At 40.0% G+C, this 27,508-nt stretch overlaps 1 protein-coding gene across 8 annotated transcripts in view; it reads right to left on the bottom strand.

Moving 5' to 3' along the window:
• Positions 1 to 916: 916 nt before the first annotated feature.
• The window catches only part of CEP43 (centrosomal protein 43), a 44,517-nt gene continuing 17,925 nt past the window's right edge, over positions 917 to 27,508 (bottom strand). For 2 of the 8 annotated variants that reach the window (XM_017508294.2, XM_017508297.2), the window contains 6 exons: positions 20,122 to 20,348; positions 17,803 to 17,915; positions 16,090 to 16,158; positions 10,312 to 10,351; positions 8,985 to 9,114; positions 917 to 3,398 (listed from right to left, as the gene is read on the bottom strand). In XM_017508294.2, coding sequence (XP_017363783.1) covers positions 3,324 to 3,398; positions 8,985 to 9,114; positions 10,312 to 10,351; positions 16,090 to 16,158; positions 17,803 to 17,915; positions 20,122 to 20,348 — 654 coding nt within the window. In that variant the 3' untranslated portion in view covers positions 917 to 3,323. The remainder of the gene's footprint in view (positions 3,399 to 8,984; positions 9,115 to 10,311; positions 10,352 to 16,089; positions 16,159 to 17,802; positions 17,916 to 20,121; positions 20,349 to 27,508) is intronic. The other 6 variants (XM_017508296.2, XM_017508300.2, XM_017508295.2 and 3 more) reach the window with 5 other exon arrangements.

A 27,508-nucleotide genomic window follows, 5' to 3' on the forward strand; every position in this document is an offset into this window, starting at 1 on the left:
GACTGCTCAGAGGGTAGGGGTAAGATTAGTGTGCATGGACAGAGAACTGATGGGGAATCCCTCCCCACTCTATGCCAAACAGGAGGGCTCCAACTTGGGCTGGGTACATTTTTCTCCAGGAAGAGCTGCCTCTTCCTGTCCTGTCCTCTGCCCGTGTCCTTCGTGAACCACCACCACAGCAGAGCTGCACAGAGGGCACCGCCTTCAGAGATCCTGCTCCAGCTGAGCCTAGTGGGTGGGTCAACTTCACAGGACGGCCTTCTCCTGAACCAGATACCCCTCCTGCAGACTTTAATCTATGGGCCTCTCCAGGTTTAGGGTAAGGACAACTGTCCCCCCAAATTTTGTAGATTGTCCCAGCTGCCTGACCAGAAACCACATTCTCCAGGCCCCATGTCAGTGCTCAAGCCTATTTACAGCCCCACAGATACTGAGCACATACTAGGGGACAAGAGCAGTGCCAGGTATACACTGGTTTAAAAGAATATCCCTGTTCTCACAGAGCTCATAGTTAACAACAACAAAAAAAGTCCATTTCAGAGTATGCTGAGATTAATAAAATAAAATGGGTAAATGCAACTGGTGGGGCAGGGACAGGGAGGAGAATGGACATCTCCCTTAGGTCTGGAAGCTTCTTTGAACATGAGACCAAAACAAACCAGCTTCCTACAGTTCTAAGGGAAGGACATTCAGACACAGAGGAGCAAATATGACATCTTGAGACAGGAAGGGCTTTGGTAGGCCCAGGTACAGAGGCTGTGCGGCAGTGAGCTGGCCCAGCTCTGGCGCTTGGGCAGGAGAGGGGAGTGAGGAGGGGAGGGAGAGCTGGAGGCAAGTGGGGGCAGGGGCTAATGACAGCATCTATATAACTGCCCACTGGTTGTTATCCATGATGAAGTATAAAAGCACAAATGAGTATCAACAGAGAGAAAAATGATTTTTATTCATTTGTAGGTATCAATAAAAGACCTAGCATTTTAAAAACTCCATTGTAAAACATAGGTTACCATAAAAATGTATTTCACAGGTTAATATTTCAATATTTAATAGAAAACATGTCACATGCAAAACCTGTCACTTCACATCTTCGATTTTAATAAGTTGATAATACCTAATCAAAAAGTACATGTGAAAACAAAGCTTTTTCATAGTTGAACTTTAAGTCATTAAAAATTATTCAATAAGATGTATGTAGTGCTGGCTGGGTGTGGTGGTTCACACCTGTAATCCCAGCACCTTGAGAGGTTGAGGCAAGTGGATCATGAGATCAGGACTTCAAGATCAGCCTGACCAACATGGTGAAACCCCATCTCTACTAAAAATACAAAAGTTAGCCGGGTGTGGTGGCACGTGCCTGTAATCCCAGCTACTTGGGAGGCTGAGGCAGGATAATCACTTGAACCTGGGAGGTGGAGGCTGCGTTGAGCAGAGATCGCATCACTGCACTCCAGCCTGGGCGACAGAGTGAGACTGTTTCAAAAAAAAAAAAAAAGATGTATGTAGTGCTAATAAAAAAGTTTCATATTTTTTCTCTTACCCTCCCAAATATTATCGAAAGGTCTGACTCTCTGGGTAACAAAAGTGACATATTTCAGTTGCTACTGTTCAACAGTTTCATAAATTTAAAAAGCCACATCCTGTTATGCTTTCAAATCATTTCACTGAAACCTAACTCCTATCAAAGAATATTAAGATAAATCACACATGTGATCCAGATTCCAGAGGCCAGAACACAACTACAGTGCTTTTAGAAAGTGACTGTTTTCAGAGATGACTTACAAAGAAATGCATTTTGTAACAGGCACACTGAGTCACTGCAACAAGATGACATCTGTACATGGTGCTGTTTACTCACTAAGAAATGAAGAACCTGAAGGCGACTGAGATGGCAGCTCACAGGCGGAGGGCAGAAATGCACAGGCTTCCAGGCTGCCCAGCCCTTTATGTCCTACTTCCTCTTGATGTTTACAGCTCAGTTTCACTTAAATTTTAAAAAGCCAGATTCTGTAACACAGCCTTAATCCTTATATTTTCATCTCCTCTACATTTTAGAGCCCAAGAAGTATTTCTGCAATATTTAGGCTAATATGAAATGAGAAAGTGGCATTACACAGGTCATGCAGTCTGCTTACTTACCGAGATCGACGAATTATGTCTAATTTGCTCCTTTTACTAATAAAGGTAACTTTTAGTATAAAGCCATAATTACAAAGTACAAAAACAGCGCAATCCTAGCTTTATTTATACATAAATATGCATGCATCACTTTCTATTGTTTTTTTCTACTTGCACATTTTAAAATACTTTCGTATTATACACATCTGTGACCTACATCATAGCAGTAATGCTTTAACTGTATACATGAGACTGCGGAAATTCTATTATTGGCTCTATTTTTAAGGGCTACAATGAAATTATGTACAGTATATAAAGCTTGTCAAACTGAACATGGTCTTAGGCCATTACTACTATTTCATTCCAATTTGGATTTTAATACAATTAACTTACAGATCTGAAATAAAAGCACTGCTTAATGGTTTCAGATGCATTTTGGTATTGAATATGTTTAAAGGAATCTTTACAAATAATAAATTATAATGAAGAGAACTTGCAACTAAAGCTGCTTACGTGGACAACAGGAGGAATGGCGATTGCAAATGTTATCTGTTATTGACAATTCTATGAATTAAAACTCATAGCCACTTCTAGATTTTTTAAAACAAGCAAAACTAAATAGCACACACAAGAGTACTTTAATATAACCTTAATGGTCTAACAAACCTTCCAAATGGAAGGAAATACAAAATAAAGTTGACACATCAAATTTAAATTATACTAATATACTTCAGTATTATAACTTTACCAAGTCATATTGCCAACTATGTGTAGAACCACCTAATATTAAAATATATACTATGGTGGGTAAGCTCTGATTCCAGAGGGCTAAAGCCAAGGTTTTCAAAGATCACAGGTACCAGCAGCCACACACACAAAGTTGTGTGATCCTACGGCTTCAATGACACCTTTCATCAGGCTCTTAACACTGGTGTTTTCATGGGTTCCCCCCGGTAATGAAACTGAGTGTAGATAATTTTCATAAAGAAATGTACAGTTAAAAATATTAAATCTTCCACACATGGGCTCAAATAGGAAGTATTTTGTTTAGTAAAATGAAAAATTAATTTTAAAAAATATCTGCAGTCTTTTTGAAACACAAGGCACCAACAGAGAGCAGACATTCCAGCAGAGTGATTGTCTGGAGAAAAAAATGGAACTGATCAGTCCTTTGTCCTTCGTTAATTAGAATACTTCCTTCTTCATGTCTATGCAACATCTTCCAGATAATCTGCAACATCACTGAGCTGGGATACAGTCAGGTCTTGTGTGAGGTCATCAAGCTTAGTTGTTCAAAACAAAGAAAAGAATTAGTGTCGGAATGTGAGTTATTTAAAATAACTTAAGAGTTATTTTAAAAATCAAAACCACAATGAGATACCACCTTACTCCTGTAAGAATGGCCATAATCAAAAAACAGAAAAATAATATAAATGTTGGTGAGAATGTGGTGAAAAGGGAACATTTTTACTCTTGATAGGAATGTAAACTAGTACAACCACTATCAAAAACAGTGTGGAGATTCCTTAAAGAATTAGAAGTAGACCTACTGTATGATCCACCAATCCCACTACTGAGTATCTACCCTGAGTAAAATAAGTCATTATATGAAAAAGATACTCGCACATGCATGTTTACAGCAGCACAATTCACAACTGCAAAAATATGAAACCAGCCCAAACGCCCATCAATCAACAAGTGGATAAAAAAATTGTGGCATATACATACCATCAAACACTATTCAACCATAAAAAGGACCAAAATAGGCCAGACACAGTGTGCCTGCAATCCCAGCACTTTGGGAAGCTGAGGCAGGCGGATCACCTGAGGTCAGGAGTTCAAGACCAGCATGGCCATGATGGTAAAACCCTGTCTCTACAAAAATACAAAAATTAGCCAGGCACGATGGCATGTGCCTATAATCCCAGCTACTTGGGAGGCTGAGGAGGGAGAATCACTTGAATGTGGGAGAATTGCTTGAACCCGGGAGGCAAAGGTTGCTGTCAGCCTAAATCACGCCACTGCACTCCGGCCTGGGGGACAGAGCGAGACTTCGTCTCAAAACTAAAAAAAAAAGGAACAAAATAATGGTATTTGAAGTAACCTAGATGAAACTAACTGGAGGTCATTATTCTAAGTGAAGTAACTCAGGAATGGAAAGCTGAACATATTTTCTCATTTATAAGCAGCAGCTAAGTTATGAGGAAGTAATGGCATAAGAATGATACAATGGACTTTGGGGACTCTAGGGAAAGAGTGGGAGGAGGGTGAGGGATAAAAGGCTCCAAATCGGGCTCAGTGTATACTGATCAGGTGATGGGTGCATCAATATCTCACTAATTACCACTAAAGAACTTATTCACCAACCAAACACCACCTGTTCCCCCAAAACCTATGGAAATAAGAATTAAAAATTTAAAAAACTGTTGCTGTAATCAAAATATTACCTTATACTTCATAAACCACCTCATATTTAAACCTGTATTAAGAAGTGATTTGCCTAAAATCATAGCTAGTAAGTTAATAAAACCTTTTGAGTTCAATGTTTTACACTGACTACTCTCAAGTATTTCAAGTGAAAATTAAAAATAAAATATAACTTAGACATTATTCCAATTTAATCTCAGAAACTAATGAAAAATTGTATTAAACCTCTTTACCTGAGCATAGTCCCAATGTGTACTCTGTTCACAGTATCACTCTATTAATTGCTAACTCTAAAACCATAATTTACCCATGTTAAATTCACTAAAATTCATTAAATGTATAATATCCTCATTTGAAAACTATCCGTTCCTATGTTTTCATATGATGGCAAAGAACATTAAGTTTATAACATCTAACTCAACATTGTGTGACACACTTTATTAACTTTATTAACACTGTACCACATGAAGCCAGATCACGAATCTTTTTGGACGCTGAAGTGAAACAGAAGGGCAGACAAGACAGTCCATGGAGTCTCAGACTCCCAGCCCTGGCTTCACAAAGTATTGGAAGAAATGACTAACTTTTATTTCTGTTTAAACTACTTATAAACTAGAAAGTTAACTTATTAGCCAAACTATACATACTCATTTGTATAAACAACTTATGATGATGGAGAAAGGAAATATTAATAGATATTTAAGCATAATGCAGGCTGACAAAACATTATTTCTTAAATAAGGAAAAAACCATGGGTGAAGATACAGGCTGCAGAATATAGAACATACAGCTGGGCAGGTCCCACTGACAGCTGAGGAAGCACAGAACCCAACCTTCCCAGCCCCACCTAGACTCATCGTTGTGGCGACAGCCACAGCCACACTCTTAGGCATCATCTATGGCTGTCTTCTCCATACAATGGCAAAGTGGAGTAATGATGGCCTGCAAAGCCTAAAATACTGGCCTTTTAGAGAGCAAGTGTGCCCATACCTGGGCTAGATAATAACAAAGAGTGGGAACATCTTGTCGAGGTGGAACAGTTCCATCCTGACACACTATGAGAAGCTCTTATTTGTCTGTTCATCTGCCCTCCACAGATCCTCCCATTTTGTTATTCTTTGGATATGCAGAAATTTAAGTTATAAGCAAAATCCTTTTCAACAAATAAGTCCTTGCCCTTCCTCTTGGTCCAGACGTAGTCTTGCCATAAAATGATCTCATAAAGAAAATTATTAGAAAATCTTAATTACATTTCTTATGCATTCAATTCAAACCCAGTTTACACAAAAACTGAAAAGTCAGAAAGGCTTGAAGACAGATTGTAAAACAGACTCTAATACCTTGGAACTGTATTTTTTCCTCCCATCATTAAAGAGGGAAATCAGTGAGGTATTCCATTTTGTTTACAAAGTAATTGAATGCTGTATTACTATAAATGCTAAACTACAGACAAGAGTGAACTGAGGAAAAATCATGGATTGAAAAGAATCTTAATCTAGATAATTCAGTTATTGGAGTCATTAATTTAGTTTTGCTTTAAGGCAAAGAAAAAAACACTTAACCAGAAACTTCCAAGAAGAAGAGCTTCATTTAAAGTAGTTACCAAGAAAGAAAACTGAATGAACAAAAGCTAACTAGAAATAAATGGCTATTTAATAAAGGCTTTTGGATGGACATGGTGACTCAGGCCTGTAATCTCAGCACTTTGAGAGGCCAAGGCGGGGGGATCACATGAGGCCAGGAGTTTGAGACAAGCCTGGCTAACTTGGTAAAACCCCATCTGTACTAAAAATACAAAAATTAGCCAGGTGTGGTGGTACACGTCTGTAGTCCTAGCTACTCGAGAGGCTAAGGTAGGAGAACTGCCTGAACCCAGGAGGCAGAGGCTGCAGGGAGCCAAGATCCAGCCATTGCACCCCAGCCTGGGCAACAGAGCAAGACTCTGTCTAAAAAGAAAAAAAAAAAGAAAACAAATAAAGACTCTCATTCCTCATTAGTTTTAAAATTAGAATTCAAAGTGGCCATCTTAGTTCAAAACTGTAAAAAGAGATTCTATGTCACAAAATAAAAATATCTAAAAGGTACATTTTGAGCCTTGAAAAGGAAACCAAGGATCCCTGTGATAGCAAGCTTCATACAAATCAACATAAACTTTTTGTAAGATTCCGAAAAGCTTTATGAAGTGTAAATGTTCACATTTGCTGAATTAGATTGCTGTGTATTAACAGAAACCCGGGATGCACACTGATGTTCTGGTCCCTTAACACGTGGCCCTCTTCCTCCAACATCTACCTATGTCTTTGCTCGTGCTGGCTCCTGTGCAACTGCCCTCCCCAGGGCCTCTGCTCTTGGTTCATCCTCTGTCATTTCTGGTTCAAAGTCATCTTCTAACAACACTGCTCCTCCCAACAGTCTGTCTCTTCACACAGCACCCTCCAGTGGAGTCCCTGGAATCAGGGACATGCACTGACATGTCCCAGGATCACCCTTCTGTTCTCATGGCACTTACCATGCTCCTCCTCAGCCCTTGCAGAACCAAGTTAGAGACACCTTTCAAAATCCAGGTCAAATATTAGTTCCTGCTTCTGAGTTTTCATAGCCCATGAATGACTGGCCTTTTATGGCACTTGTCACTTTCTATCTTGATTTTCATGTTTGTATACATGGCTTTTCTCTCCCTGATCCTGCATAAATTTGAGGGGAGCAGTCTGTATCTGTGCCTACGACAGAAATGTTTATTGTGACTACAATCAATAATGGCATTAGATACCATTTATTGAATGCCTACTCTGCTAAGCATATGCTTTATACACTTATCTCTAATATTTTCACAACCACCATCTCTCTTGCAAAACAGATGAGAGACCCAAGGCTCCAAAAGTTAAATAACTTGGCCAAATTTGTGAGTGGTATGTAGCAACTCCAGGACTCAAATCCAGATGTGATGAACTTACAGAACCTGGAACATTCCACTGAGCTGTCTCCTTTCTCACACCCATATCCCCAGCCTTGTGCTTTATAAATAGTAGGTGCTTAATGGACACTGGTTTTGGTCACCTTAGCTAAAAGGTGACCAAATTCTCTGCTGTATTCTTACTGCAAAGAATACAAATGTTTTTGTGGTCCCCAGGTTCCCACTATCAATTCTCTGCATAGAAGCCATTAGAAAACGCTTGCTGATGAAGTACACTGACCACCAAAATACATTCTATGTAAAAGGCTGCTAATAAATGGCACAATTATCTAAATTGAAGCTTTTAAGTGAAAATTCCTAAGAACATATGATGTCCCAAACCCAGTAAGTAGGACCCAGTGAGCCATCCAAGGCCCCCAATGGCAGAGCGATGCCTATACCTCCCCTTCAACCCACATCATTTCACAAATCCTAGCTTAACAGTCCTCTACCTCACATTTAAAGAATCCTTCTATAGTTTCTTTGGTATAACTTTATAGCAACATTTTTCAGGCCTCTTCAGGATGATGCAGGGTGAAAAGAAAAAGACAAATTTATAATTATAAAGTTATAACACATCAGGAGTTAGAGAAGTGCTTTACATATTATCATTTAACCTTCAAGATAGTCCTATTACAGAGATACTAGTACTTCCATCATGTAAGTAAAGAAACTGAGGGTCAAAGGTTAAAGCTTAACTAAGAAAATATATGAAAGAATAAGAATGCAAACATGGATGTTGCTGACTTAGATTGTGTGGCTACACTGTAAACACTACCTCTCTCAAAGGCCTTCTCTCTGTGTGATGATCACAACACTTAGAGAATCCCACCTCGTTCTGGAAAGCAAGTCCCCTCCCAGCTATGGCAACCCCCAACCTGACTGTTAGACTTGCCTGAGCTGGGGACAGCTTGATGCGGATGCTGACAGACAACCCCGCAATACTACAGTTCACCGTCTAAGGATCTTCTGTTCTCTGCTCACATAAAAAGGTCAAGTTTGGATCTCCAATACAGACTCTAACTTTATGGACTGCTGTCTTGTCTCCAGTGGTTTTCTAGCCCAGCCTGGCTTGCATGTTCAGATGTTACAACTGGCCAAGATGACCATACTCTCTGCACTCCAGGCTCAGCTTCATTCTGTGATCACAGTCCCCTATACTGGCTTTTACCTATGACACCAGGTGGCCAATTCTCACTAGGCCTGATCCACTGGGACCCCTCTTAATCCACAGCAATCCCAGTGCCCTAGGAATAATCCTCAGGCATTTCAGCAGCGAGACTGAGGTACCAAATGAAGTGACAACTAAAACCAATCTTACACATTCATCAAAGGCATTCTTCATAAACTCGAGCCAGGTCTCTGTCATGACTTTTCACAATTTGCAACTGTTTTTCTATTAATTAGTATAAATTTTTGAAGCTTTATAGTAAATCAACAAATAGGTTAAAAAAAAAAGGCACTGTATGGGAAATGCAGAATACTAAACCTTTTCACTGGTATTGATGTCATCTATTCCCACAGAAAGGTCTTCTTCAATCTCTTCACCAATACTTATCTCACTTTTCTCTGAGCGGTGGCTGGTACTAATTTTAGGAGGCGGGGAAAAAGTAAGAACTCTGAGAATAAACATTTCAAGAGATTAATTACCATTCTTTAAACATTCAGATATTTCTTTTAATCCTTTAAGTAAAATATAATATTAACTATAATTAATTTCATATATATTGTCTCACTTGACCCTTAAAATAACATAGGAAGGGGCAGCAGCAGTCAAGTCAATGTAAAAGATGAGGAGATGAAGGTTTAAGTGGGGACTTTAGTGACAAGAACAAGAAAGAAACAAAGCCAGATTTTTACAATTTCATCTACTACATCATTCTCTCTCTCAAAAACTGTATACTACATTATAAAAAATAAATACAGACTTCCAGTTGGAAAGATAACCTGTCAATTAAATAAAATTCTCAGGCATCTAATTTAAAATTTCAAATCACATCCACAACAAACATTACTTGTACATTACTAGCCAACACACATATACATATTATCTTTCTATATATAAGAAAGGCATTGACTGGGCACAGTGGCTCTCACCTGCAATCCCAGCACTTGGGAGGCCCAGGTGGGTGGATCACTTGAGGTCAGGAGTTCAAGACCAGCCTGGCCAATATGGTGAAACCCTGTCTCTACTAAAAATATAAAAATCAGCCAAACGTAGTGGCACACACCTATAATCCCAGCTACATGGGAGTCTGAGGCAAGAGAATCACTTGAACCCGGGAGGTGGTTGCAGTAAGCCGAGAATGCACCACTGCACTCCAGCCTAGGTGACAGAGGGAGACTCTCTCTTAAAGAAAAAAAAAGAATGGGAATCTCACTAGGTCAGACCACATATCAGGAAATGTAATCTGAATCCAAAAACTAATTTGAGAGCATAATTATTTTAAGTCAAATGGAGACAATTCCCACCACAAAAAGGTATGGAAGGAAGAAAAAATAAGCACTTATGACATGACAACTGAACTGCTTCTAAATGACTTCTCAGTTAATTTTTCAATGTTTCTTTTCATCTTATTCTTACCAAGTTTCCTGAACATAATGTGACTGACTATATTCTAACGTAAAATCAAAAACATCCTCCAAAGTCAAATATTTGATTTTGGATTAACTATCTTTTCTTCACCTCCAATCAGTATGAACAACAGAATCAAATACACCAAAATAAACACCAAGTGTAATTTTGTCTTGTCTGTGTTCGGAAATTGTTTACAAATATATATACATTTATATATTTGCCCAAAAGTTTTTCTTACCTGTTAAAATCATCAACATAGTCATCGTCTTCTCCAGTCCCTGATAAGTTTAAGAAAACATATGTTATTATCTAACACACATCACGACTTATTTACAATTGAACACACATTTCCTTAAAAAAAGTTAATCATATTGCATCATTAAAAAATTTCCAAAGATCAGAAATAACATTTTTACCAGATATAATATGAAGGCAAATGATAACATGAAATATCTAAGAAATAATAAACTGTTACAAGTGACTATAAAATGTGGGTAACACCTCACCTTTATTCCAGGTACTCTAAGGCGATTAACACGGGACACACTTGTTAATAAGGTCCCTTGACTTAATGGCACATAGCAAGTCATCATGAACCCCCTCTAGGTACTAGAGGAACTACTGAGAGTTTCAACATGCGAATTGCTTTTTTACAAAAGTTAAAAATGCTCATGAAGTGCGAGCAAGTAACAGCACCTTCAGTCAGACAGAGCTGGGTTCAGGCCTCGGACCTGCCACTAAACATCTCTGCGACCTGGGAACATGAGGTGCCCTTTCCTGGCCATGTCCTCTGCTCTGACAAATGGCCAAACGCACGCAAATCCGAGTTAACACAAGGATTCAGGTACATGATGTGCCTAACAGAGACTTTGGTCCACAGTAAGATCTTAATAAATGGCAACTCAATGAAGGAGGGATGACGATTAGTGAGGCAGTGTTACCAGTTGCTCAAAGTGTACCATGAACCTCTGACAGAGTAGGCACCTTCAGATCAACTTAAGGCTATAAATGACAAATTTGCAAATCAGCAGCCCTTCCCTCCCAGGACTCCTGAGGGCTGGATAAGGAAAAAGGGCTGTCAGTGTCCAAACAGACTTGGAGGCACATGAGAGTCGACTTAAAATGTGAATAGATGGCCTATGAAAGACAAGGATTATGTACCACCACATGCAGAAGATGCGGATCATGAAGAGAAGACCTGGCATGATAGAAAGCTGTTCAAAGGCTCTGAAATCTCCCTTAAATAAGGCTAGACTGTCCCTAAATCTGTCAGACTGCTGAGGGGATTCAAGTTCTGTCCAGACAGACAAGGCAAATCCTGTGATTAATTTATAAAGCAGGTGAGTGATGACTAGGTCCCCTAGAGGTATAGCAATTACTAAGATGATATCTCTGATCTCAAGGAGCAAATGCTCTAGTGAAGAGAAACGGTGACACAAACTAAATACTGCTAGTGCAATTGGGAAGAATTCCAAGGTAGCAACTGAGAGGAAACCTAGGTTGCAGAGGTACAAATTATTGGGGACTGTGTGTTCCAAGAAGAGGAAACATGTGGAAAGCCCTGAGGTAGGGGAGGGTGTGGTGGTTTGAAAACCCACCAGTGCAGCCCAGAGCAGTGACACACATCTGTAATCCAGCTACTTGGGAGGTCAAGGCAGGAGGATCACTTGCACCCAAGAGTTTGAGACCAGCCTGGGCAACACTGTAAGACTCCCCTAAAATTAATTTTTTTATTTTTGTAATTTTTAATTTTTAAATTTTAAAAATACCATCTCAAAAATATAAATAAATCAAACCACCAGCAAGGACGCCATACAACCATAAAACAATGAATTTGGGGGACTGAATGGGTGGAGAGAGAAAAAAGGAGTGGCCATCAGAGGAGCTGGCAGAAGCCAGATCATTAGGGCTTGGTTGGTGGCAATAAGAATCTTAGCCTGAATACAGAGGGAAGCTCATCTGGGGTGGGTTAGGGGAAGACAAGAGTGAAAAAGTCCAGGGAAGCACTATCTCATTTCTGTTTTCCCAGAGATAATCTCACCACCGCCAGAAATGTGTTTACAGGAGGCAAGAATCAAAGTAAGGAAAGAAGGCTGTCAGAAAGTCCAGGCCAGCCATAACAGGGGTAAAGGGTTTGGGTCAAGACAGGTGTCCTACAGATAAGACAGACAGGTAGATGATACTGGGTAGGGAGAATATCAGCAAATGAAGAAAACATGAATCCTTGTTACTGGTACACCCAAACCTTGCCCGTAATGAATCGGAAATCCCTGACCATAAGCAGTCAGGAGTCATTCCCAGGTTCCCCTCCTCTCGAGAATAAAGAGCCTGTCTCCACTGTAGCCTCATAGGTTAAAGGGCTGCACATGCTTGACAGAAAGCAGGCACTGTCAGGGCCGAGAAGGAGAGGTAGAAATCTGATTAAACAAACCACCACGTAGGTGGCTGGTTTGCAAGTGCTACATAAAACCAGCAGTGGCAGCTACTGAAACGTCAGCCTCCAAGGACTTATCGTGGTGTTACTATGTGTGAACGCCAGTGAGGAGAGCAGACATGGAAAGTGAGCTAAGACAGTGAGGACAGCTATGGCTGCAATGTGGATTTAGAGGAAGCTAACTGTATTCCCCACCTTCCAGCATTTGTAGCCAACAAAAAACACAAGATGTTTACTGTATAATGTGCTATAACACATTAGATTCTGACTTCTTACGTACTGTACAGTATTACAATAGTTTAAGCCGGTGTCCAAACAATTAACAGAATATATATAGGTTGAGCATCCCAAATTCAAAAATTTGAAATCCAAACTTGAATGAAATCCAAAACTTCTTCAGTGCCAACATGATGCTCAAAGAAACTGTTCATTGGAACATTTTGGATTTTCAGATTTTTGGATTTGGAGCGCTCATCTGGTAAGAATAATGCAAACGTTTCAAAATCCAAAAAAATCCAGACTCTGAAACACGACTGGTCCCAAGCATTTGCATCAAGGGATACTCAATCTGTACGACATTACTTTAAGGGTCGGCAAATTTTGGCCCTCAGGCCAAGGATTCTTGTTTTCTTCATTTTTTGACAGTCTCTCCTCCCCATCCCATACCCTCTGCCTTATCTGCCCTTACCCCAGTCAGCTTTGGCCCGGGCTTCCCAACAGCCTTATGCTTTCCTTACTTTCATTCTTGCCTCTGGCTGATGACCTGCTTTTGTTCAGCCTGTGAATTAAGAATGGCTTCTACATTTTTAAAGATTGTTAAAAAAGCAAAGACTATGTGAGAGACAGTACATGTCATCCGCAAAGCCCAAAATATAGACTATTTAGCCCTTTACAGAAAAGGCTTATCAACTCTTGCTTCAAATATGCAAAGTACCTATTTATTTTATTTTTGAGACGAAGTCTTGCTCTGTCGCTCAGGCTGGAGTGCAGTGGCGTGATCTTCCTGAGTTCAAGTGACTCTCCTACCTCAGCCTCCCGAGTAGCCAGGATTACAGGCGTGTGCCACCACACCCTGCTAATTTTTTTTCTTTTTAGTAGACACGGGTGTCACCGTGTTAGCCAGGATGGTCTAGATCTCCTGACCTCATGATCCGCCTGCCTCGGCCTCCCACAGTGCTGGGATTACAGACATGAGCCACCATGCCTGGCTGCAAAGTACCTATTTATAAACACTCCATTTAGGCACCTTTAATTAATATTTGTCTGCCAAACTAAAACAGACTGTGCTCTAAAGCTTTATTTGTAGATGATTTCTTTGGAACTCAAAGTATTTTCCCATTGAAATGATTATTTAAATCCTGTCTAAGTAACATACAGACAGTAAAATACAGTGGTAAGGGCTCCGTGGTGATGCATCAGGACTCTAAAAGCAGCATGACCTTGGGCAAGTTATTTAACCTAGGTTCTTCAACTGTAGAACTGGAGATAATAATAAAACCCACCTCATAGGATATGAATTAAATAAAATAATTCCTTGGTACAGTGTCAGCCATTTATCATTAACATCATTATTATCCTAGGGTAGTCTACTAACATCTGTCTATATATTACTCAAAACACCTAGAGGACTGTATATTTAAAATGCAAAAAACCCAAACAGAAAACAACATTGCTGCAATACCATTAAACATTCGACAAAACAAAATAAAACTTTATTTCTACTGAATCCTAATGCCTAGCTAAATGACAAACATTCAGCTAGTAAACTGGTAGTTCTCACCTGCGTAACTATCCAAATTCTAACCCAAAGTATAGCTAAGTCCCAAGAAAAAGTGAAGTGAAGGAGCACACCACCTTCCTGCCCGTACCCAGCAACTCTGCAGCGAGAGCGATCACCTTCCCTCCTAAGAATGAGAATTCTCAGCAGCTTCCTCTCAGAAGCTGGTGGAAAAACCTTTACTTTGTTAAGAGAATAGAGCAGTCACAGTGAAAGGCTCAAAGGTTTGGCAACAAAGCAAAACACCACAAAAGTGAAAAAAAAACAGAACACGAAGGGGACAGTCAGCCATCACAGTGCAGAGGTTGGGAGTAAAGTCTCTGGTGGCAGTTAGCCACTGAGGTCAAGTGGAAAAGAACATCTAATGGCAACCAGAACTACCGCTGACAGGAAAAGAGCAAGGGAAGGAGAGGGGGCAGGCCCACCTAGCTGGCCAGCCAGCAACCAGGACACACAAAGAGCACAGGGTGGCATAAACAGCAAGTCAGCTGTTACCAGGACTCCAGGGCACTGTGTGGAACAAGAATCCAGGCCGCTCAGGCGACATTTATTCTTCTGCAAATGGGGGAACAAAGTAACATAAAAAGGAAACTAACATTTATTAGGCACCTACCATGCCAGGCACTGTACCTTAATTTACACATGAAAAGGTATTTAAATCCTATTTGCTCTTTGAAACCAGGCAGACGTTATTAGTTCCACTTAACAGATGAGGAAATAGCAGTTTAGTTTATCTCCCTACGCTACCCCATCAATCAGTGCCACATCTGAGACATTACTTCTATCCAACTCCAAGCCCAAGTTCTTCGCACTATCCAGAATGTCTCTCGTGAAGAGAGAAGGGCATTCTCGGTGCTGCCCCTCAGACAGGCCTGGGTTCTAAAAGTACATGGGGACACAGCTTTCTTTTTTCCCCAACCTGCTTGGGTAGCTGTGTTCCAATGCTTCCATGTCTAAGTGACTACAGTCCAGGAAGCGATCCCACCACATCCACAGAGAGCATAGGAAGTGGCCACTGGAACCTGGCTACACCATTTCCTTCAGGTCAGTACCTGAATTTGCCAAAAGTATGCCTGTCACGCTGCTACAGTCTTGCAACAGAATAGAGCACTGTTTGAGAACTGTGCTCTCAATGTATGGCCCAGGGCTTGGTAATGTTCACACTGACACTCTTACCTCCATAAGAACAAATGTACTTACATGGCAGTCTCACCAACTTCTGCTGCATTGAACAGAACTGAACACATCTCACAATTTTTCTTTCAATAAGTCTGTTTCTCCATTAGACTGAATTCTCTGAGGCCTGGACCATGTACTACCAGCATCTAGCAAATGGCTCTGCCTCTGCACAAGTTTTTCTCAGTCTGAAATTGAATAGAAATATCTTCTCTTCTCTCTTATACATCTACTTAACCATCAAGCCTCTGCACAGACATCACTTCCTCTAAGAGGTCTTCCCTGAATGCCAAGACTGGGCCAAGGTAACCTACTTGCCATTTCTATACCCATATATACTGACCCTTTTACACTCAAAATATCTGTAGATGCCTGTTTAATGTCCATATTCCTGACCAGAATTTAAACTCTATGAAGACAGAGGTTCACGAGGACATGATGGCTGCTGCTGGGGTCATCTCTGGCATAGGGTGTAATCCTGAACATATGAAAGCCACCCAAACACCTGCTGAATGAACAGCAGCAGGAAGGTGCTCAGTGGAGGCAGATTGAGTAACTTCTTTTACAACCTTACCTTAAAAATAATCACTTTAAAACAATCAACACAAAAAAACTGGAAATCTAGTTACCTAATCCAAGGGATCCAATTTTATCACTGATCAATTTCAGATCTTTCAAAACTATATTCCCCCTTTTACCTGTGAACAGGAGAAAATATTATTAGAGTGACTTTTAGAATACAACAGTCTCTAAACCATATTAATTTTTGTTGTTATTCAATATGGCGCTTCTTTATGACAGGAGCATAATAACCTAAAACCAAGGAAAAAATAAACTATGATTAATGAATGCTTAAATTATGCATTATAACTCCTTTGAGACGGTATCTTGCTCTGTCACCCAGGCTGAAGTGCAATGGTGCGGTCTCAGCTCACTGCAACCTCTGCCTCCCAGATTCAAGCAATTCTCCCACCTCAGCCTCTCGAGTAGCTGGGATTACAGCCGTGTGTCACCACACCTGGCTAATTTTTGTATTTTTAGTAAAGACTATGTTGGCCAGGCTGGTCTCAAACTGCTGACCTTGTGATCCATCCGCCTTGGCTCCCAAAGTGCTGGGATTACAAGCATGAGCCACCATGCCCGGCCACAACCCTTTTTAAACCATAAACAATACTACTTTATTGGAATACAACCACCAAAAAAATGTTTTTGCCTAATTATAAGACATCACTTTCCATAAGAAGCCCCATTAGGTATGAATTCATAGACTACAGTTAATTATTTTCATCAATTTTATTTTCCCTTTGAACTTCTAAATTTTTCTTCAATTCAACTGCTATTTCATATACTAAAGTGACATCCTCACTGGTTAGTCCTTCATTCTTAAGGTCCTCTAAATCGTCATTCTCTAATCAGTGTCAGAATTGGCATGTTCATGATGTCCTTCCTGTATTTCTTTCTTAAGGGTGACAGTAACCACGGGAAAGAAGCAAATGGGAAGGGATGCAGACCTAGAAACACAGGGCTGGTTTACCAGATGTTATGAGAATCAACGGGCCAGCTCTCTTATGTACCCCAGAAAGTCCCACAGTATATCAAGTACTACAAAAAGATTCGGAAGTACTGGACAATTATGCAAAACTCATACTGCAAATTCTTAGTGACTCTACGTTAGGAAACTTTATCAAAAGAGGTACACAAGTTCTGAAACACTGTGCTAAATAAATCCAACATATACCATCATATGGTTTACAAGGGACCTCTGCCCATCCAACGTGTTCAGGGCTATGCTTTTAAAATTCCTATCACTGTGTGTGGAGAGATGTGGGAAAGTAATTGGTACAGGAGCTAGACTATTCCATGTCTAACCAATGCTCTTTATCTCTGCTGCCTTTAAGCTGACATGTCAGATCATTCTGCTTGAAAATGATATGCAAAATAATTTTTTATTTAATATTTTATGATACTGTGGTATCACCGAACAAATTTGTTTAAAAATTAATTTAAAGTAAATCCAACTCAAGCCACTGTTAATGTCCAAAAAAGGAGAGATAATATAAAAATTATATTTATATAGACACTAAAAATCAGCTAAAAACTCAACTTCCCAAAAGTATTCCAATGGTATAGTGAAGGTATAGGAAGAAGCCGAATACAAAACAACATATAAAATATGACATTAAAAACAAAATACAACAAAGTATTAACAAGAAGTATCTCTGAGTGATAAAATTATAGGTTATTTTAGTGATTTTCCTGGAAAAAAATCAACACTAATCATACGGTGCTTCATTAGAGAAAAAATATCCTGAATAATCACACCCACATCTTTGGGCACTTACTCTCAGAGTCTTTTAAGGAAGGGGCCCCCGCCAGGGAGCTGAGTCCACTTTTTAAGGGGGGTGCATCCGACAGCGAGGCCAGGCTTCCTGCCTGCTTCCTTGGTTCATTCCTCCTAGCAGGAAACAAGTGACAGTTAAACAGTGCTCTGATGTTCTGCCACTAAACGCTTTTATTCTGCCATTAAAACAAAAGCAACTTAAATATATTTTATATGCACAGTTGCTGGAAATCAAGAATACACACTTTACAGATTCAAAACCATAAAGTATACCAAGGATATAGCAGGTATACCAAACTTTATGGTTTACCAAAAGTATACCAAACTACAGATCAACCACAATCAACACAGCCAGTGTGTAGGCAATCAGCTCATCTCTCTTTAGAATCCTCTTCACTGTGATTTTTTTCAAAAGCCCTTTTCCATCACCCAGACATGCAGCCAAGGGACAATACAGGAGTTTACTAGCAAATAAGTGCCACCTCTCCGATTAAATATCATTTACAGAAGCCACAAACCGCCATGCTGATGAAATCCCCTTAAAGTCATGACTACTAACCTCAAGAGGACCTTTAATTCTGCCCAATAACCCTGTGGGTTTCCAGTCTCTTCTTGCCTTACTTTCTTATAGAATGATTTCACACTTTCTCCACTCTCCTCCAAACTCTAACCTCCATCCTGCATCCTCACTCAACTATGAAGTCAGATGAGAGCCTGCACAGGTGCTACCATCATATCCACCCCCTGCCTGCAACGGGACCCACACACTCTACTTTTCTAGCAAACACAAGCCCCTACATGGGATTCCATTGCTGCACAGCCCTCCATGAGTTCTTCTCTTACTCCCTTACATCATTAATTCTTCCACCTTTAAAGCTGAACAGCTCTCGTCAGCATACATGCTGTTATTTCTCCCACTTAAAGACGTTTTCAACCCTACATCCTGCCCCTCCAGCCACAACCCTGGTCCTCTGTATGCTTTTACAACTCATCAGAAAACTATTTGCCATCTACAATCCCTTCCTCTCTGTGTTGAAGGGACTCTAATTTTTTAACCTGCCTCGCACCTTCATTCCAACAAAACTAACTGTGTCAAGGTCATCACCGACCTCCAGATGGCTAAATCCAATGGCTTCATACAGCTACTCTTCCCTACTGCCTCCTCCAAAGACACCACTTTCCTGGTTCCGTGTCCTCTGGACTCAAGGTGCACAGGACCTGCTTCCTTGGTGATCCTCTGCAGTCTCCCACACCCCACATTATCTACAAACTGATGACTCCTAATTTACATCTCCAGCCTAGATCTCTCCATCAATCCCAATTCATATACCCAACAGCCTTCTTTGGATTTCCACCAGCAATCTTCTCTAACTCAGCACAGCGACAGGGAGTGCCAGGCTGTCATGCCACCTGTCTGTGCATCTGCTCTTGCTCTTTCCATTCTTTATCTAAAGTGTTTCCAACCTTCGAGTTATGGAGGCTAAAAACCATGGTGTCACTCTGGCTATTACTTTTTTCTCTAGCACTTACTGGCAAATCCTTTCCCATATAAGCTCAAAATACTTCCAAAACCCACCTATTTCTCCCACTGCTTCTATCACTTCTCACCCGAATAATCATTAACGGCCTCCTACCTGGAAACCCCAAGTCCAACCTTGCCTAGCAACCTCAGGTTCTGTAATGTATGCTAGATCAAGATCCCCAGGGTTTCCAGTCTTAAAGGAAAGCCGTCCAGCCCCTCATCTCTGAGTCCACCTCATCCGATCCCGGTCTCGCTCTCTCTGCTACACCCACACTCACCTCCCTGCTGTCTGCTGTTTCCTCTGCCCAGAGCTCTATCAACCCATGGCAACTCCCTTAACTCCTCTAGCTCTTTGCTCACAGGGCACCTCCAAGTGAGGCCCCCTCCAATTTGGACAGCTGACACGCACCTGCCCTGACCACATACTTGGGCTCCCACCATTGCTCTGCTCTCGTCACCCCACACACCACAGCGTAACTCTCACTGCTTGTCTCACTCCATCACCAGAGCATGAGCTTCCTGAGGGCAGGCGTCTTCCCTCTTCCATCATTGCTACAGCCCACCCTGGAACAGTCCCTGGCATGTGGCAGACACTCAATCTAACAGGTAAGAATAAATCTAAGTTTTTATAAAACCTGAGATTGTTTTATAACATGAAAGGCATTAACAACACATAATCGGATTTATGGATCCAATAATTATAAACCACCCATAGTTCATTATTTTTTAACTATAAAATGAAAGCATTTATCTTACTTTTAAACCCCTAGTCTCATAGTTCAAAAACCATTTACTCACAAACCATAAGTTTTCTCTGGCTTAGGAATGGGATCATCAAAGAAAGAATCTCCTTCCATATCATCTTCATCTGGACAAAGGCCGGCTTTGTCTTTGCCATCTAAAGTTTTGTTGCTTAGAAAAGATCCAATTTTTGTTTCATGGGACAGTAAGTGAAGGCTGCTTTTGCTCTTTGGTTCTGACAAGGAGACACTTGTATCACTCTGACTGGCCTCACTGTTGGCCTTCTAGAAAGAGAGGGAAAGAGAAAAGGTCTCCTTGATATTTTAAATAATAAAAGAAGCCTTGTGAGCATAAGCAAACTTGTGTTTGTGGGTGGCGGGGTAGGAAGGGTGAGGGGCAGCTCCCAGCAGCATGAACTGCAGAGCAATGCCACAATTCATCACTCCAGCCCCAGGATTCCTAGCATGGCAAACTTTCAAAGGGGGAAAAATTTTTTTTTAATATATTAATACCATTCCTGTCCTCTTTCCCTAAATGTTAATACCTTTAATATACCCCTCCCATTTATAAACACTTTCCCTTTTATAAACAATTTCCCATCTTCCCCTCTATGTATCATTGCTTCATAAATTTTCTTAAATTAATACAGTATCAACTTGAAAACAACTATTAAAGAGAAAAGAAAAATTATTTCACATGAATGAACCACGCGTTAAAGTAGTCATCAGTAAAAACAGCAATTTTCCATCCCGTGCTAAACACAACAGACATCAAGGTGAAAGACGCTGTCTTCAACCACTTGTGTTTCTAACATAAACATTTGCTAATGAAAATAATTATTTTAATTCTGACTTCCAGGGTAACTTCCTAACCTATACCTCATTTTGATGTCCATGGACAGGGGGTGGGGTGTGTGTGTGTGTGTAGTTCTCCGTGTATTTTAACACCAATGTTGTAAAAAATTCTTAATCATCCTTATCCATTCCCTTGGATATATAGTGATGTTAGCACAAAATATCACACTTTTATTTTCTTGTTTTCAGTTAGTCCTAACCTTCACAGCCTACTTTTACTCCATTCTTGGTCAGATTTCTTTCTGCCCTTAGGTACATATTAACAATAATAATGAAAACAAAAAATAATGCTAGTAATAATAAAAGCAGCTAACATTTATCGAGAACATTCAAATGTTTCACCTTATCTCATTTAATCTTCAAAATGACCCTATGATCTGGAAGTAGCTTTATCTCTGTGGATATAAATAAGGAAACACAGAGACAGACATCTATGTCACTTGTCAAAGTCTCCAGGTATTAAGTGGTAGGGTCAATATCAAAGTCAAAGCCTGATTCCAGACGTTAACTCTATACTTATGCTATTAGGCTAAATTATAATTGATTTGTGGGCTTTATGGGTTAAAGACGGCAATTTCCCAAAATTAAAGCCTTCTGTACTAGAGAGCAATATTGTGTAAAAATACCTGTGGAGTACCAGAAAAAGCATTCAACTCAAACAAGGAATCTGGAATGTAGTTCAAAATTATTAATTGCACTTTTTTTTTTTCTTTTTCTTTCTTTTTTTTCTTTTTTAAGAAACAGGGTCTCAATATGTCATCGAGGCTGGTCTTAAAACTCCTGGGCTCAAGCAATCCTCCTGATTCAGTCTCCTAAGTAGCTGGGATTACAGGCACAAACCAAACCCAGCTGTATAACATTTTTTTTTTTTGATGGAGTCTCGCTCTGTCGCCCAGGCTGGAGTACAGTGGTGTGATCTCGGCTCACGACAACCCCTGCCTCCTGGGTTTAAGTGATTCTCCTCCTCAGCCTCCCAAGTAGCTGGGATTACAGGCACATGCCACCATGCCCAGCTAATTTTTGTATGTTTAGTAGAAATGGAGTTTCACTATGTTGGCCAGGCTGGTCTCTGAACTCCTGACCTCAAGCAATCCACCCACCTTGGCCTCCCAAAGTGCTGGGATTACAGACATAAACCACCATGCCCAGCCCGTATAATCTTAAGTAAATTAATTTCCTAGGCATGAGTTTCCTCAAGAATTGAACTAGTTTCGTTTTCTTCAGATCAAATTATATCTAGGAGTTAAGACAGTGGGGATGGATGGCAAAGAATAGTAACTACTGAAGCATGGTGACCAAAGTCTGGGTTAGACATTACCAAATAAGATGCTCTTGAAGGATGGTTTCACTTTTAATATGTGTACAGGCAGGGCAAGGTGGCTCACGCCTATAATCCCAGCACTTTGGGAGGCTGAGGCGGGCAGATCACAAAATCAGTTTGAGAGCAGCCTGGCCAACAGAGTGAAACCCCATCTCTACTAAAAATACAAAAATTAGCTGGGTATGGTGGTGGATGCCTGTAATCCCAGCTACTTGGGAGTCTGAGGCAAGAGAATCACTTGAACCTGGAGGCAGAGGTTGCAATGAGCCGAGGTCATGCCATTGCATTACAGTCTGGGCGACAGTGCGAGACTCCATCTCAAAAAAAAAAAAAAAAAACATAGAATGCATTATGCATGTCTTATATGTTTGTTTACATTTTTATACCAGGTAGAGGCCTTGACTAGTTGACAGTAGGCAAGATATATGCGATACAAATTTTATTGCCTTCTAGGGAGCTATACATTCTATGTTATTAATATAAATTAATGATTACAAAGAGATGTCTGAAAAAATAAATGCCAAGTTCTAATTTCAGACAGCATATTTTCCAAGAGGCAGAAAAATAAAAATTTCCTAACAACTTTGTCGATGTTTTCCTGGTATTATCAAATATACAAAAGTATTAAGTACTTTTGTATTTCTTAATTAGATTCACACCAGTTGTAATTTCTGATTTTTAAATGTTTTAATAATGGATTTATATCTTTTTAAATGAATATGCATTTGGAAATAAATACTCTGATGTGATATTTAAACACATTTACAATTACAGAGGCTGTGGTCATGACAGATTCTCTCCAGATTCTAAACACTCACAAGAAAGTGCCAAAGAGTAACTGTCATGAAAGAAACTGAAAAATGTAAATGTAAAGCAACATTATGAGAAACAATCATTATTCTAATAAAGTCTTCCTTTCCCGAGAATTCACATAGCCAACATAACTTAAATCTGAGCAACTAATATGTAACCATGACTGTTTTTTGACAGGTTTTAACAATATCCCTGCTATGGACAGAAAGACCAGTTTTAGGAACACAAGTTTTATGAAGAAGGGCATTATTATATTACACATCACATACTTGTAAGCATAACAGAATTATTTTGTTTTAAAAATATAGTTCTCTTAATCCATGGAGGAAAAATAAATTATGAAACAATCTGCTTTAGAACTGCTCTCAAAATCAACTTCTAAACCACACAGGAACATGTTGCTACTTTATAACTATGGCTCATTTTTGCCAAAAGACCATGACCCAACCTGGTTATTAATGAATTCACTAAACTTAATTCCAAATAAACTTCACTATTAAAAAAATCTACACTAGGAGGAGAAACATTTCTGCAGATTAAAGCAAAAGTACTGAAAGCTTTCAGAGCAGTTTCAATAGTTCCTCCATGTATACACGCAGATGAATGCATGCATACAGACGCTCAGCTCACAACAGCGCTTCACCTGGTAAACCCACCATCAAGTGAAAATATCACAAAGTTGAAAATGGGCACTTTGTATACATGATGAAGTGCAGAAACACAATATCCAAAAAATGCTGGCTACTCAGGCCCCTGGTATCAGAGTGCCTTGTGACCATGTGGCTGCCTGGGAGCTGTGGCTCGAGGTCACTGCCTGGCCCCGCGAGAGAATGGTACCACAGATTACTGTCCTAAGAAAACATCAAAACTCAAAGTATGGCATCTACTGAATGCAGATCCCTTTTGTACCATCATAAAGTCGAAAAAGCATAAATCAAACTGTTGTAACTTTGGGGACCATCCATATATGTGTGTACACCCAGGAATCTGCTTTAAAAACCCTTATCACGGCTTAAGATGAATTTATGTTACATATATAAACTTCAGTTACCTGGATTTTGTATCACCTGGATTTGGCTAAGTTGAAGTCAAGATTCAAAATGAAGGTAAATAATTAAGGTTAAGTATCGTTTAAAACTAAGAAGTATGATTTAAAAATAAAAGGCCAGGTGTGGTGGTTCATGCCTGTAATCCCAGCACTTTGGGAGGCTGAGGTGGGCAGATTACAAAGTCAAGAAATCAAGACCAACCTGGCCAACATGATAAAACCCCATCTCTACTAAAAATACAAAAAGAATTAGCTGGTAGTGGTGGTGCACACCTGTAGTTCCAGCTACTCAGGAGGCTGAGGCAGGAGAATCGCTTGAACCAGGGAGGCGGAGGCTACAGTGAGCTGCACTCCAGCCTGGAGAGAGAGCGAGACTCCATCTCAAAATAAATAAAAAAGATATACACTGGCCAGGCGGGGTGGCTCATGCCTGTAATACCAACACTTTGGGAGGCCCAGGTGGGTGGATCATGAGGTCAGGAGATTAAGACCATCCCAGCCAACATAGTGAAACCCCATCTCTACTAAAAATACAAAAATTAGCTGGGCATGGTGGCTCATGCCTGTAATCCCAGCTACTCAAGAGGCTGAGACAGGAGAATCCCCTGAACCTGGGAGTCGGAGGTTGCAGTGAACCAAGATCACACCACTGCACTCTAGCCTGGCAACAGAGCGAAACCCAATCTCAAAAAATACACACATACACGCCCCCCCCCCCCATGGCAATGCCTTAGAATTCATTCTCTGGACAAGCACAGAAGTTATGGGTTAAATTGTATCCCGCAAATGAAATATGTTGAAGCCCCTAATTCCCAGGACTTCACAGTGCCACCTTATTTGGAAACAGTATCACTGCAGACATACTTAGTTAAGACCAGCCCATTCAGGAGTAGGATGGGCCCGGGTGCTAACCCAATGACTGCTATCGTTGTTGGGGGAAGAGACACAGAGAAACACAGGGAGAAGCTCATGTGAAGACGGGAGGCAAAGACTGGAGTAATCCATCTCCTAGCCAAACAGCATCTGGGATTTCCAGCAGCCACCAGAAGCTAGAAAAGGAGCCACAGTCCTGCTGGCACCTTGATTTCACATTTTTAAGCCTCTAGAACTGTGACGATACATGTGTTGTTTTAAGCATGTTGGTACTTATATTACACCAGCCCTAGGAAACGAATCAAGTTATTCATAACAAAAAACTAAAACAAGTTTTGCCTTTTCATAAAAGTGAGGGTCGTATTGCACAGCACCACAACGGTCATTAGGCTCTCTCGGCTGGAGCTTGAGAGTAATAATAAACTCTATGGTAAATTATAGTACAGCTATAAGAAAGCTTTAGTATATATTTAATTATCCAATAATACACTCATACTCAAGAAGCCAATCATCTACAGATTAACAAAACATTAGCACTAGAAAAGTTTCACAGCAAAAAACCTTATTATGTCACCACTGGTAAGAACCTGAAAAAAAAAAAAGAACTTTTTCCAAACTGTTCACAGTAGGAGAAAAATCAACATCAAAGAAATACTATGGTTTTGCAAAAGTATTCAAAAAATTCATGCAATACAGTTGCCCCTCAGTACCCAGGACCCCTGCAGACACCAAAGTCTGAGGATACTCAAGTCCCTGATATAAAATGCTGTAGTATTTGCACATAGCCTACACACATCCTCCCATATGCTTTAAATCATCTCTAGATTACCTGTAATACCTAATACAATGTAATTCTATGTAAATAGTTGTATACCATATTTTGAAATTTATATATTTTTAACCATTTTCCATCTGGAGATGGTTGAATCTGCAGCTGTGAAACCAATGTTTGTGAAACCTGCCGATATGAGGACTGACTGTATTTCTCTTCCCCACCCATGCCTCTGCCCCCACCTCCTTCCCTACCAAAGACAGTTTCTGATCCATGACTAATGAATTTAGAGAAGTAATTTTATTACAGTTCTAACAGACATATATTTTGAAAGTCTAATTTGCTCACCAGGAAGAGTAAATACTGTCGAATTCCAGAACCACAAGAAAAACCTTTCTAAAAACTCAACTCTTTCTAGAGAAACTCTATCTTTTCCACCTATAAGCAATCTGTAATTCCTACAGATCACAATAGAACCTTCATCTTCTAGCTTTATGAGTAAGACTGAAAGAGGACCCTGTAAATAGATTTTCTACTCTACATCCTCAGCCTTCCCACCCTACCCAACCAGCACCTCATGGAGTTCAGCGAACAAGTGGTGCCAAGATGTCAAGGCTAGAATCCCAGATGGCTAGGATCATGGAGCTCAGCAGGCAGAAACGGAAGGGCTAAGTGCTGAAACATTCATGCAACCATGTATCCATTCATTCAGGTCGGTGTGCGAGTGTGACAGGGAATGTTAACGCCTGGTTTGGAAAATCTTGAGGTGACTGCCAAAGATACAAAAACATATGCCCCCAAACCCACAAGCAATGTGAAAAAGTATCTCAATGCATATTAGTTTTAAAACACCTGAAAACTGGGCTAGGCATGGTGGCTCGTGCCTGTAATTCTAGTACTTCAGGAGGCTGGGGCAGGAGGATCACTTGAGCCCAGCAGTTGAGGATCAGAATGGGCAACATAGCAAGACCCCCACCTCCACAAAAAACATTTTTTAAAAAATTAGGTATATGTGGTAGCATGCACCTATTGTCCTCACTACTCAAGAGGCTGAGGTGGACACTTGACCCCAGGAGGACAAGACTGTGGTGGGCCATGATCGTACCACTACACTCCAGCCTAGGCGACAGAGCAAGACCTTGTCTCTAAAAAGACACCTGAAAGGCACCTGAGAAAGGATGATCTTTCATACTACAGTTAATGTAATGATAAAGAACACCTAATTCTAAATACTAAAAACAAAAAAAGAATGTACTATCTTAGTCAACCTTTCCAACTAAACAGTAAAAAGCTAAGCTTGTAGGGTCTAACCAAAATCTATTATAATTATATTACATTTATTTGTTTTTTCAAACAATTAGAATGTTTGGTACAACAAAATGGTATGCAATGAAATAAATTATCACATATAATACTTTGGAAGTCAGCAAGTATGAGATACCTGCAAGGCGCTTAAAGTGTTACAGACGTTTTAAGAATTATTTAAGTTTTGTTGGGTTAAGACAGTTTTCAATGTACCATAAATGTTGTTTTTTCAGAAAAAGACAAAACGATGGTGCTGACTGGCTTTCTGTATATTGCACAACAGTCCTCAAATACATGAAACTATTAATACATCAAGCAGCGTTTTTTTCACTCTCCTTAGAATTGGAACTATGCAGTTAAGGTGGATAAAATGTACAGATGTTTCATATATTACAGGTTACATATATAAATCAAAATTTCCTATATAAAACTGATTTGGGATTTGGGGTGGAAATATT

This window comes from Cebus imitator, unplaced genomic scaffold (assembly GCF_001604975.1).
Source record: "Cebus imitator isolate Cc_AM_T3 unplaced genomic scaffold, Cebus_imitator-1.0 Scaffold389, whole genome shotgun sequence".
Taxonomy (NCBI): Eukaryota; Metazoa; Chordata; class Mammalia; order Primates; family Cebidae; genus Cebus; species Cebus imitator.